The sequence below is a fragment of the Hyperoodon ampullatus genome (genome assembly GCF_949752795.1).
Source record: "Hyperoodon ampullatus genome assembly, chromosome: 11".
Taxonomy (NCBI): Eukaryota; Metazoa; Chordata; class Mammalia; order Artiodactyla; family Ziphiidae; genus Hyperoodon; species Hyperoodon ampullatus.
Window position 1 is genome coordinate 48,772,130 of NC_136924.1, and position 12,979 is coordinate 48,785,108.

Genomic DNA, 12,979 nt, shown 5'->3' on the forward strand with positions numbered 1-12,979 from the left:
CAGTGGTTGAGAGTCTGTCTGCCGATGCAGGGGACACGGGTTCGTGACCTGGTCCGGGAGGATCCCACATGCTGTGGAGCGGCTGGGCCCGTGAGCCATGGCCGCTGAGCCTGCGCGTCTGGAGCCTGTGCTCCGCAACGGGAGAGGCCACAGCAGTGGGAGGCCCACATACCGCAAAAAAAAAAAAAAAAAAAAAATTGAGACATCATGCTCTGGATTAAACAGCATTTAACAGTAACACTCTCCACAATAACAGTCCTCAAACTTAAAGTTTACTTAAATGCAATAGCAGAAGGTCTTTCATACTTTTAAATAAAACTGGAAAAGGTTTTTTTCATTTCTAAATGTCCATGATAGCCATGAGGCTTTAGTGAAAACCATGTGCATCGTGGAGAGTAGGCAATAAGTCTAGGCATATCCAGCATAAGAATGTGGAAGTCTGAATGAGGTGCCTCACCAAAGATGCACCTTAAAGGCACGGATACCTGCACTGTGACTGCAACAGAAATAAAGATGCTCACAGCCATGTTAAAGGAGCATTCCCATGGTTCTAACCACCATTATTTAAAGATAAGTTCCTGCACAACTCATTTTCAACTAAAAATTGTCTTCAGACATCTAAGTCAGGTGTTCTTTTTCATAAATATCTAGTGTCATGAATATTCAAGAAGTGGGAAAAGAACTGCTTATATACAAATGGCAATGAACAATTATCTAACCATTTCAAAAATAAGTTAGCATCACACTCTACAACCTAAACTCTCTCGAAAAAAAAAAAACTGAATTAAAGATTTAAATGAAAAAAAAAAAACGGAAAAAAACCCACTGGTAGAAAGTTTTTCTATGTATGACAAAAGTAAAAATGATAAGGAAAAAACTGCCAATCTGAACACATAAAAATTTTAAACTTCACGTGGCATACACTCTGAAAAAAATTTAAGTTAGGGCTTCCCTGGTGGTGCAGTGGTTGAGAATCTGCCTGCTAATGCAGGGGACACGGGTTCGAGCCCCGGTCTGGGAGGATCCCACATGCCATGGAGCGGCTGGGCCCGTGAGCCACAACTACTGAGCCTGCACGCCTGGAACCTGTGCTCTGCAACAAGAGAGGCCGCAATAGTGAGAGGCCCATGCATTGTGATGAAGAGTGGCCCCCGCTTGCCACAATTAGAGAAAGCTCTCGCACAGAAACGAAGACCCAACACAGCAAAAATAAATAAATAAATTTATAAACTCCTACCCCCAACATCTTCTTAAAAAAAAAAAATTTAAGTTAACATGTTGAGGGGAAGTATTTCCAACAGGTATGACACACAGATAATAATCTTAATGTTTGAAAATAGGATTTCTATGTCAAAAGTACACATTATTTTCTCATTAACCTAATCACTTTCCCGTTCAAAAGCACAGACTATTAATTAATTAATTTACTAGTCAGGTTTGTGCTAAGCACTTTACAGCTATGTGAAGTATGATCTTCAGTGAACTGAAATACAAGGTGCAAAGTACTGGTTTTTATCTAAGATGTCTCTGCATCAACAAAGCAGAGATTAAGGTGGGTTTAGTAAATAATTCAGCCTTCTTCACTGTTCACTGCCTAACTCCTCTCTTCTTCAAAAATAACTGCAGGGAAGAGGGAAAAAATATGCCCCTCAAAAAACAATAGCGCAAAAACAGTAGTCAAATCATTCTCAGTTAAATCAATGGTTCTCAATCTTTGGCTTCATAACAACAACCTGGAGCACATATCTAAAATATAGATTCCCAAGCCCCACTCCCAGGGACTCTGGTTTAGCAGGTCTGGACTGGGGCCTGAGGACATTTTTCCCAGAGGTCAGAAACTGAAAATAATAATAATAATAATAATAATTTAAAATTTAAATGATCAAAACCATCACTGAATTAGCTATAATTTTATTGTGCCAGGCACCATACCAAGTAATCTACACAAGCTATTTTTTTCAATTCCCACAAACAACCCAATTATCACAGATACTCTTACCTCTTTGTAACTGATGAGGAAATGTGTTCAAGGTTAACACAGCCAGTGAGTGGCAAAGCTGAAGTCTGTTTCCAAAGCCCTGACTCTTCCCACTCTACATTTTCAGTATATCCTACTAGTTAGTGTTCCTGGGACCCAGCAGAAACCATAACTTGATGGCCTGACCAGATCTGAAACGGAAAGTAAGGTGACTACCTCCCAGTTAACAGTCATTCACACTAAGGGTATGACGGGTCCAGAAATGGTAGCACTGAAATGCCTAGTAGTTTTTTGATTCCCTACTACCGATATGCTGTACAGCCTCAATGGGATGAACTCTTGATAATCGCTGCCATCAGTGAAATGTGAGAATTTAATCACCCAGAGTATCTAGAGCCAGAGAATGGTTTAACTCCTTCTGAAGTACTGACGTCTGGTCAGTGCTTTAGATAAGTGCTTTAGATTGAATACCTTAAATACAGCCTGTCCACACTGAGCACCTTCAGAGAGTCCCTCTGTGTGGAAGAGCCACTACCTCCCGAGCATTCCTCTCCACTGACGCAGCACTCCTCTCCAGCGCCGGTCATGGGATTCTGTCTGCAGTATGGATGTGCAAGGGACACAGCCCAGAGAACCAGAGGCCCCCATCCCAGGCAACGTTGGCTGGTCCAAGGATGGGGGTGTGATGCAAGTCCAATGAGAGCCTTTTTCTAGAATTTTCTACGTGAGATTAGAGATGAAACACTACAAGAAGTTGAAAGACCCCAGGAACAAAGCCTGTCTACAGCAGAAGAGAAAGAGTCCCCAGTCCTTGAGGTCCCTGGAACTGCCCGGGGACTTCTTTCAATCCTGTTCCTTCCAGCAACCGATATAAGCCTATAAATACCTGTTTTGCTGAAGTCAGTTTTAATGGAATTTGGTGACTGACAACTAAGAATTCTGATTACTATAAATTAATTAAGGTAAATACAAACTACATCTTACAGGTAAGAAAAGTGAAGCAGAGAGGTGGTCAAGGTTTCACAGGAAACAGGGCCAGAATGAGACCACAGGTTTGTCTGACACTAAGATCTACCCATTTTCTAAATACCAAAATAATGGATTCAAACAAAATGAACTCACTAATAATAAATTTCACTGAAAAATTGTTTCCATCATTTTCTGGTTTTTACTTTGAGAACGTGCAAGGACATTTCCAAGCATTTTGTTGTCGTGGAATTCTGTGCAATGAATATTTTCTATAAGGTTTGACCACTGGAACCTATTGGGTCTAACCATAATCCCATGTTTCAAATGAGAGAGAGAAATAATAGTTTTAATTTTGAGGTAAGACTGCTTTAAAAAACAGTAAGAATGCAATGATAATCAAGTCCTACCAAAAAAAGGAAGATGTTGCTTGCCTCATAGCCCCATTTTCCACTGATGTAACACTATGCAGACTAGGTTCTTATCACAGCAGCTTTATAGAAAGAGCACTTGCAGAGCAATCAAAGGAAACATAGTTTCTAATGCTGGTACTGATGACCTCTGCACCTCCGCCAAACTATTTATACATAGGAAAAGAGGTTAAGAATACCTACTCCAGGGGCTTCCCTGGTGGCGCAGTGGTTGGGAGTCCGCCTGCCGATGCAGGGGACACGGGTTCGTGCCCCGGTCCGGGAGGATCCCACATGCCGCGGAGCGGCTGGGCCCGTGAGCCATGGCCGCTGAGCCTGCGCGTCCGGAGCCTGTGCTCCGCAGTGGGACAGGCCACAGCAGGGAGAGGCCCGCGTACCACAAAAAAAAAAAAAAAAGAAGAAGAATACCTACTCCATATCCCATGGTAGCCAAAAAAGTTGACTGAACTCTCCGAGAAATCTAAAAAGATGTTATAAATGATAATATTTAAAATGAAGAGTCCTGATGTCTTAGGAATTCTTCTGACCTTAATCAAATCATAGGCTACAAACATTGCGGCTTTTCCAGGTTGCTCCTCTGCCCACACTTCTTTACAAAGAATGATACACCTTCAGTTTTAACTCAAATGTGTGCCTCATTTAAAATGAGGAGTTACGTTGCCCAGAGGACCTGTAATATACAGCTTTTTAGCTGACTCGACTCTGACACATCAAACTTCAGATTTCAGTAATGGCTCTATAAAATATTCATTAAAACTGAAGCACTTATTTTCTGAATTTCAAATAATGTAATTTTGTTAAAATTAGCTAGCCAAGCAGATACAATTTATAAAAATTTGTCACAAAATATTAAGTATCTCAGATAAAGCACTAAAAATGAATGTTACTCTATCAGATTGAAATGCTAATATCATAGTCCACTTTCATTCAATGTTTTGATAAAAGTGTTGCTTCCTGACAATTCTACCCAATGCAAAAATAGCTTCTTCCCCATAACTTTAAATAAATGCTTCACTGGAACATAACAGACCACCATTAGCTTTTCATGAGCTCATCCAGGTCTTCAGTCACGGCCTCTCCCAGAACAGATAATAGCGTTGACAAACCTGGCTCTGGAAAGTAGTTCTGCTTTTATGAACAGAGTCCTGACTGTAATCAAATCACAGGGTGAAAACAGGACAATCCAGCTTTTCCATGCTGCTCCTCTGCCCAAACGTCCCCTTTCATTTTGGGAATGGCCATCAACTCTCAGAAGAACGTTAACAGCCTACAGCTGACCTGCGCTCCCTCCTCCTACCAGCCCGTAGGAAGTTTTTCATATCAAAGCAGCCTTCGCCTCTTACTAAGGGAGCACACAGAGTAAGAGAGGTGCCCACAAACAGAGGAGCCTCGTTTTCAAGGAAGTGGAAACGCTCAGATTTTGTTAAGCATTCGTAATGCGTTGCTTTTTCCATTTAAATCTCATGTTGATTCCAACTCTGACAGTGATCTGTGTAAATCCACTTAAGTCATTATGCTTTTTAAATTCCGATTTTTAAGGAGAAACACCTCTATCCCAACTCACAAAAGACGTGAGCATGTTAAGTATCGCTTATTTTTCTTAACTTGCTGTAAGTTTCACGACAGCCCGATCGTTTCCTAAAGAAAAATTCACAATCCGTAGAAATGCTCTATCCAAATTTAACTAACCGGCAAATAATGAAAATTTTAAGCGTTAACAGGAAATTTAAATGTCCCATTCAGGAGGGGGGAAAAAACTGAACTAGGGCGCCAGCCCGTGTTTAAATATCTCAACTTGAACTCCACGGAAACAAGAGGGAATTCCCACTAGCCAAACAGCAAGAAGGCTTTGGTAGGACCCTCTTATTTTCAACGAATTCTAAGAAAAAAGGGGAAAAAATGCAACTGTCAACTAAGAGTTGACAATTAATTTCTAACTGCTGTGAATAGTGCCTAAAGAATGGGTCAGAAGACAAACACAAAAAGCGTGGGGTGCTCTCGGGCTGGAGCAGCGCTGGGCTCACCCCCAGGGTGAGGAGGAGGGAAACGAGCAAAGGGGATCAGAGTCTGCGGCAAAGAAGCGGGAGATGCGGGCCTGGTGGCGGGAGGAGCGGGGCTGACCCGCAGGCAGCCCGGGCCGGGCGTAGCCACGCGCCCCCGCGCCCCCCGCCCCGGCCCCCGACAGGGAACGGCCCGTACCTGTCAGACCGGCCGGGATGCGCCGCGGGGCCCGCGCTGCCCGCCCCTCTCCCGGCGCCGCGTCCGCCGCCCGCGAGCCAGGAAGCCGCTGCGGCCTGCGGCTTCCCGCCACCGCCGCCCGCTCCTTCCTCCAAGGACACGGCGAGCTGGCTGAAGGCGTAGAGGAGCGAGCAGAAGCCACAGGCCAGGCACAGCACCACGACGCGCAGGTAGCGCCGCATCGCGCCGTCTCCGCGCCACCGCTGCCGCTGCAGTCGCCGTCGCCGTCGCCGCCGCCGCGCCCGCCCGGGCGAACTGGCGCGGAGGGAGCGACACCACGCAGCCGCCGGCGCAACAAGTTCCTCCTCCGCCACGGCCTCGCGCCCGCCCCCCTTCCTCCCTGCCTCCCTTCGCTCTCCGCCCACCACCTTCGAGAGCGCGCGGACACCCCGCCCCGGAGCCCCGGCCCCGCCTCCGCCGCGGGCCTCTCCCCAGAGGGTGGGCGGCCGGACGCGCCGGCGCATTGAGCCCGAGGGGGGCAGGGCGCGCCGGGTGGGCTGGGGCCCGCGGGACGTGGGACGCGGCTCGCGCAGGGTCTTGGGCCACCGGCGACCCCGGGAGGGCGACTCTCGAGCCCTGTGGCTCCCCGCTGCGGGGGAGAGGCGTGGCGAAATGAGCGGGGCATTGGAGGCAGCCGACCCAAATTCAAATGATAGTTCTTCCACGTGGTAGTTTGGGACGCTGAAAGCCCTAAATTCTCTGAGCGTGTTTCTTCGTTTCTAAAATGGAGATGACATCCTCATCATAGGGTGCTTGTAAAGATTAAATTGCTTAACGCACGAAAAACCCCTTGCACTTAGACGGCCCTTGATTAAGCCATTTTTCACTTACATCCTTCTCAGCAGGGACTTCCCCAGCCTCTAAGATTCTATAATACAGTCGGTACGAGCCATTTTCACCCAGATGTCTAATTACCTCCTAATGCCCTTTAAGATGCATATCCTGCCTCCCGTCGAGGTTGTAAGTTCCTATAAGGCTGAGGTTCAACCTTTTACGCCTTTTTGATCCTCCTCACAACTCACCATTCGCATGTCCAAAACAATTAATATTCTCCCTAAAGAGCTTTGCCTTTAGCTTTCCATTTCTTTTCCCTCTTTCTCAGCCATATTTTCACTCCATTCATTTATTGAACATTTCCAAAGCATGTGCCAAGCACTGTGTGAGTACCTTGGGGTGCAAAGACGCCTAGTTGGGGCATGGGGGTGGGACAGTGGATACTTGTAAGTGCAATACGACCATACAGACATTAGGATATAAGCCTGTAAAGGTGTGGGCACACATACAAAATGGAGCAATCAGTTCTGCCTGCGGGCATGGTTAAGAGACACTTCATAATGTTAAAATGAAACACAGACGCCAGATTTGAAAATTCCCTGAGCGAACAAAACCAGTTAGTCATACAAGCAAAGCTTAATTTAGTTTATTTTGCGGGATAAGAGGTTAGCGTGACCTGGGTCATTTTTTGCTTATGCGTGTGAAAATCATAAGCAGACCTTAAATAGTTCCCGAAAATTGGTATGAGGTAACCACTAACCAATTCCCTTTCATTTAAGAAAAGTCTAGTAGGGGTGGGCAAAATGGGTGAAGCGGGGGTGACTTACCTGATGGTCCAGTGGTTAAGACTCTGCACTCCCAATGCAGGGGGCCCGGGTTGGATCCCTGGTCAGAGAACTAGACCCCGCATGACTCCACTAAAGATCCCGCACACGACTAGGAAGATCACGTGTGCCACAACTAAGACCCGGAGCAGCCAAATAATTTTTTTTTTTTTTTAATGGGTGAAGAGGGTCAACTGTATGGTGATGGATGATAATTAGACTTGTGGTGGTGATGACTTTGTGGAGTATATAGGTGTTGAATTATAATGCTGTACACTTGAAACTTATATAATAAAAAATAATTTTAAAAAAGAAAGAAAAGCAGTTGAATACTCAACGTTTGAAGTCTACACTGCAAAAAAAATGAAAAGAAAGGAAAAGAGAAAATTATAATATTTTAACCAGTCACTGTAAAGAATACACACTCACAGTCTTCACAGAATATACCCCTGAGCCTCATTCCATATTTTGGTTTGAGTGCTCCCAGTTTGCTGTCTTTTTGGTGTACACACAATAAACATTTACTAATAACTATGTAAGTGACTCATAGGTTTTACTTCTGTTTTTTGTGAACTTTTGACTGTAGCAATAGTAGCCCTAGAGTCTAGGGTGTGGTAAGAGAAGTAATTCCAGGCTGAGGAATCAGGCTCTTGGGTCAGGGAGCTGTGAGAAGTTTGATATCACCAGTTAAGTGAATGCAAAAGAGGAGAGGATGAGCTATAAGACTAGAGGTTGAAGGGGCCAGATATCGGAATGCCTTATTTAGTACACCAAGGAGTTTGAACATAATCTGGCAAGGGGTTTGAACGTAAAATGGTGAACCATTGAAGGGTTTTTAAATTAGGAAATAACATGATCACATTTGCCTTTTGGAGAGCAGATTCTGGCTGCAGTGTAGAGGCTGGGACAGATTGAGATTGGAGCCAGAAAGCAGCTACAGTGCCAAAAAGTGAGGGAAAGGAGGCTTTAAACACACACACACACACACACACACACACACACACACACACACTCTCTCTCTCTCTCTCTCTCTCTCTTCATGGAGTAAAATCATGCTGTTAAACTGTACAAATTGCAGTTGGAGCTTTGAAGAGTTTGGCCATGAGAAACAAGATAGGGAAATGCTGTATAATTAGTGGTAGTTCTTCATTTGGAATCCCTACACCAAATAAGTGCTGGCTCTGTGACCATGGGAAAGTCACTGAACAAATTTAAGCCTCAGTTTCTTACCCTATAAGGATTAAATTTCTTGCCTTACTTGACAAAAAATGAAAACTAGCATGCTATCAAGCTGTGAATAGAATGAAAACATAACACTTATTCATTCAATAAACATTTATTGAATATATTCTACATGCCAGACAAGGGGCTATTCTGTACTGCCCCCAAAACTGGAGACAGGCAAGTAAAAACCACGACAATATGAAGTTAATCCTTTCACTACACCTTACAATTCTTAGAGAAATAAAGATAAACTTAATGAGGTACAAAGATGGATAACAAAAGCATTTATAAGAACAGAAAATAGATTTTCAGAGAGAAAACTAAAGGATATGGTACCAAGAAACTAGAGTAAGAGCTAGCACTCAAAGTACGTTTAATTTAAAGAGATGCTAAATACAATTGCTTCTATTTCAACAAACTAAATTTAATGAAAATAAAGAATAATTTAATGACCCAGAGATTGTTAAAGTACTAGAATGGCAGTATTCATTTCTGTGACAATATATGAGAAGAGCATATCCGGAAGAACAATCATCCATTTACTTGACATCAGGGTTCTGGACCATATCATCCCTTTACGTTCCTTTTTTTTTTTTGCGGTACGCAGGCCTCTCAGTGTTGTGGCCTCTCCCGCTGCAGAGCACAGGCTCCGGACGCGCAGGCTCAGCGGCCACAGCCCACGGGCCCAGCCGCTCCGCGGCATGTGGGATCCTCCCGGACCGGGGCACGAACCCGCGTCCCCCGCATCGGCAGGCGGACTCTCAACCACTGCGCCACCAGGGAAGCCCCCCTTTACGTTCCTTTTAATCCTGTAATTAAAAAGGAAATTCTGTTGAAGAAATATGTAAGGCATTCCAAAAATAGAAATGATTTTTGTATTACCCACACACTGTCCCAACTGGTTATCCTGGAGTATAAGGAGCTGTGTGAATACTTCTGATCATTTCCAGGATTCACACATTTTGATATTCCTAAAATTAATTGTAAATTATTGAAAATATTTTTTTGCCATAATGGTTAGGCATTTCTTTCACTTACTGTGTGTATGTATGTGTTCTTAAGTCTATTTTTTCATCTCTAGACCACCCTCTTAATTCTCTAGTGACAGGCTGGCTATATCCAAATTTTTAATCAATATTGATCTTCCCTTCATTCTGTCAAAAAAGGTAAATTTAGGTGGACAAAAAGAAATTTAAAAGTAGCAACATTAGTTGTTTAAATTATGGAGATAGAGACCTTCTCCATGACCTGGAAAACTCTCGGATTCAGGATAATCCAAATCTCAACAATCGTATATTCAAAAGATTAATTTTGATTTTTCATATGGCTCCTAGTACATGCTGGATATATGGTAGACATTCAATTAATGAGTTTTGGGTTTTTTTTAAATGTCTTTTCTAAGACACTCTAGAGCAAATTTAGGTCCTGCTCAGCATTTCCTTCCCAATTCTACCTTTTAGTACTTCTTAAAAAAAAAAAAAAAAAAAGACATCCTGTGGGGGAAAAGGTAAATTCTATACCTTTTCATAGTAAAGTTCAAAGACTTTTTAAGATAATTTCCACTTTATAAAGGTCTATGCATAATCTAACTTAATCCTGATAACAATTATACTTTATTCTTTTAACAAACAAGGAACCTGAAATTCAGAGAAGTTTGTTAATCACATGGCTAATAATGAAGATCCATAATTCAAATGGAAATCTTTGAGGATCCAAAGTGCATGTTTGTTTTTTCCCTTATACCATGCTATCTCACTGTGAAAAAATAAATGCTAAACTGAGTGATGCAAATTAAAAGTAAAAGCAAAAAAGAAAAAAAGATGTTATATGAAAATCTCTTAGATTGGTCTTGGGGATTGAAACAAGTTAAACTTGCAATCACAGAAATACAAATCACGGGGTTTCCCTGGTGGCGCAGTGGTTAAGAATCCGCCGCGGGGGATGCGGGTTCGAGCCCTGGTGTGGGAAGATCCCATATGCTGTGGAGCAACTAAGCCCCTGCGCCACAACTACTGAAGCCCAGGTGCCTAGAGCCTGTGCTCTGCAACAAGAGAAGCCACCGCAATAAGAAGCCTGTGCACCGCAACGAAGAGTAGCCCCCGCTCTCCGGCAACTAGAGAAAGCCTGCATGCAGCAACAAAGACCCAATGCAGCCATAAGTAAATAAATAATACATTTATATTTAAAAAAAAAGAAATACAAATCAGATTAGTTGCAGAGCACAAAGAATCAGAAATTCACACTAAAAGTGAAAATCATTCTCTCCTCTTGTTGGCCTCTAGTGAAATTTCTTCATTTTTCACAGTCCATTTCCTAGAGACCTTGTTGGGCTGGAGGAAAAAGTTGGAAAAGTATGCTGTCAGTTGAAGCAAAGAGTATTTCATTTTAAGTGTTCATTCAGACTAGTAAATGTGGGAAAAGGGTAGGGTAAGGGGGAAGACGAAAGAGTAACCTGATTCTCTTCATGCTCAAAAAACTCAGCTATAGATCGTAAGATTAGAAAAAAGTGGCAGTGGAAAACTAAGTGGGGACACCTTAACTCCTAAATAATCCTAGAATTCAGCTAGTATTTCCATCCACAAAGGAGAGAGATTATGAAGCGGGCAGAGTGGGGAGGGAAAGAATGAATATCCTATGGACCATCCTTACATTTCTCCCTGGTTCAATCTTCAGGAACCCTCCATTCCCATTAATAGATTATAACCTATTATTGTTCTTTTTAAAAAATACTGTCAGTGAAATTAAAAGCTAGATTTACAGGGAAATTTAGTCATGGGGAAAATTAGAATTAAAACATATATGCACAAGTTCACCAAAACCTGCCATCAATCAAGGTCATGATTATAATATTAAGTAACAGATAAGTCTCTGGACCCAGATTCCCCAAAATTGAAAAATGAAAATAATTAAGAATTCTGATACTATTACACTTCAGAAATACAGTACTTAGTTGAAAAATAAAATCAGAATTCTTGTTATCTATATTCCTTTCTGTATAGAAGTTACATCCTAAATAGTCCTATGTTATGTTTGGTTTTTCTTTTTTTTTTAATATTAATAGGTTTCATATGGTGAAATGGTTTTTCTTTTCACGTCTATATTTTATTTTAAATAAAGTAAAAAAAATTCTTTTTCTAATTAAGTTAAAGTGTCCCTTAAATTATTTATCTTATCCTATACTGGAAACATCATAGGCTTTTACATTTTCTCTTATTAAAGACCAAAAGCTACCTCTTGGACCTAAGGCCAGATCACTCTGTTTTTTAATTCTGAAAACAGCCTACTTTTCTTTTTCTTTTTAATGCTTTCACTACATTTTTGTCCTTTAGGAGTCTTCTTCTCCCAAACTGGTTTTATACAGTATCCCAACTCTTCTCAATCTTGCTGACTCCAAGTGAACACAGGCTAATTTCATTGTTGCTATTAGTCTGAATTAAAAGAGGTTAGTGAAAATAATACATATATAAAGTCTAAATTAGTAAATCTTGGTACCCAGTTTAGTTTCTGAATTCTCTCAATAAAAGAGTTAATGAATACATGAAGATGAGATGGTAGCTTTCATCCACATTCCCTACTTCCAGGTAAGTCAGAAGATCCAGGTTTACCTGCATGTAATTCAAGACCTGCCAAACTTGTGTATTATTTCCACTCCTCAGGAATTCCAGTTGGATCCATTTTACTGGATCCTTGCACTGAAAATTTCACATTGGGGCTTATCCTCACAACTAAAATAAAGCAGTTTTTTTTGAGATTTTTTAAAAAAGTATTACTATTTAGCCTTATGTTCAAGAGATTTGAGGAACTTTATAAGAACACAAGGATAAACGTAAGTAGATAAAAATTGTAGTTAGATGAAGTTAAAAATGTATTTAGATGAAGAATAACAAGTTTGAATATGGATATGCAGATGACTGAGTTCTACATAATTATTAAAAGTATGCCTAATTTTAATCTGAGATTTCCCACAACTAAAGCAAAAACTGAGGACAATCGATGATTTGCATTGTTCACAAGAAGAAGGTAAACTGATTTCTCAGGTTGAAGTAAAGCTTTTCCTGAAACAGGTCTGAATAAATTTCCTCATTTGGATTCTGAGTGATGTAATGTTTCCTCAATACCCTCACAAAAAGGCAACAGGAGACCTCATTCAGCTGTTCACTAATTTTTAAAAATTAGTATAGGAAAATGATAATCTCACATTACATGCCTTAAAGTCTTTAACTTTTGAAAATTCAAACTGGAGTAATGAAATGGTAGCTGGCTAAAATTACTAGTGACACCCAACATTATCAGCTGCAACTATCAAGATGAGATCCTAACATCTCCACTGTGGACTTACAGTGGATACTCAGGCCAAGCTGAATTTTCTAGGGGGAAAAAAAAAACGGTGGCAAGCACTCCCTCTTCTGTTACTTCTGTATCTTATATGTATTTTTATTGTTGAAATGATGGCATTTGTATTTACAGATCTCTCCTCTAAGATGTGAGTTCCACATCTTTGTCCTCTTTGCAACCAACCCCCAGACCAGTGCCTAGCACACAAA

General features: G+C 41.7%; 1 protein-coding gene across 1 annotated transcript in view; it reads right to left on the reverse strand.

Moving 5' to 3' along the window:
* GXYLT1 (glucoside xylosyltransferase 1) overlaps nt 1-5,795 on the reverse strand; it is a gene marked incomplete at its 5' end in the record, with an annotated part of 66,811 nt that extends 61,016 nt beyond the window's left edge. Inside the window, one exon of the mRNA XM_079714715.1 lies at nt 5,575-5,795. Within this exon, the coding sequence (XP_079570841.1) occupies nt 5,575-5,795 (221 nt within the window). The remainder of the gene's footprint in view (nt 1-5,574) is intronic.
* Nucleotides 5,796-12,979: the final 7,184 nt, after the last annotated feature.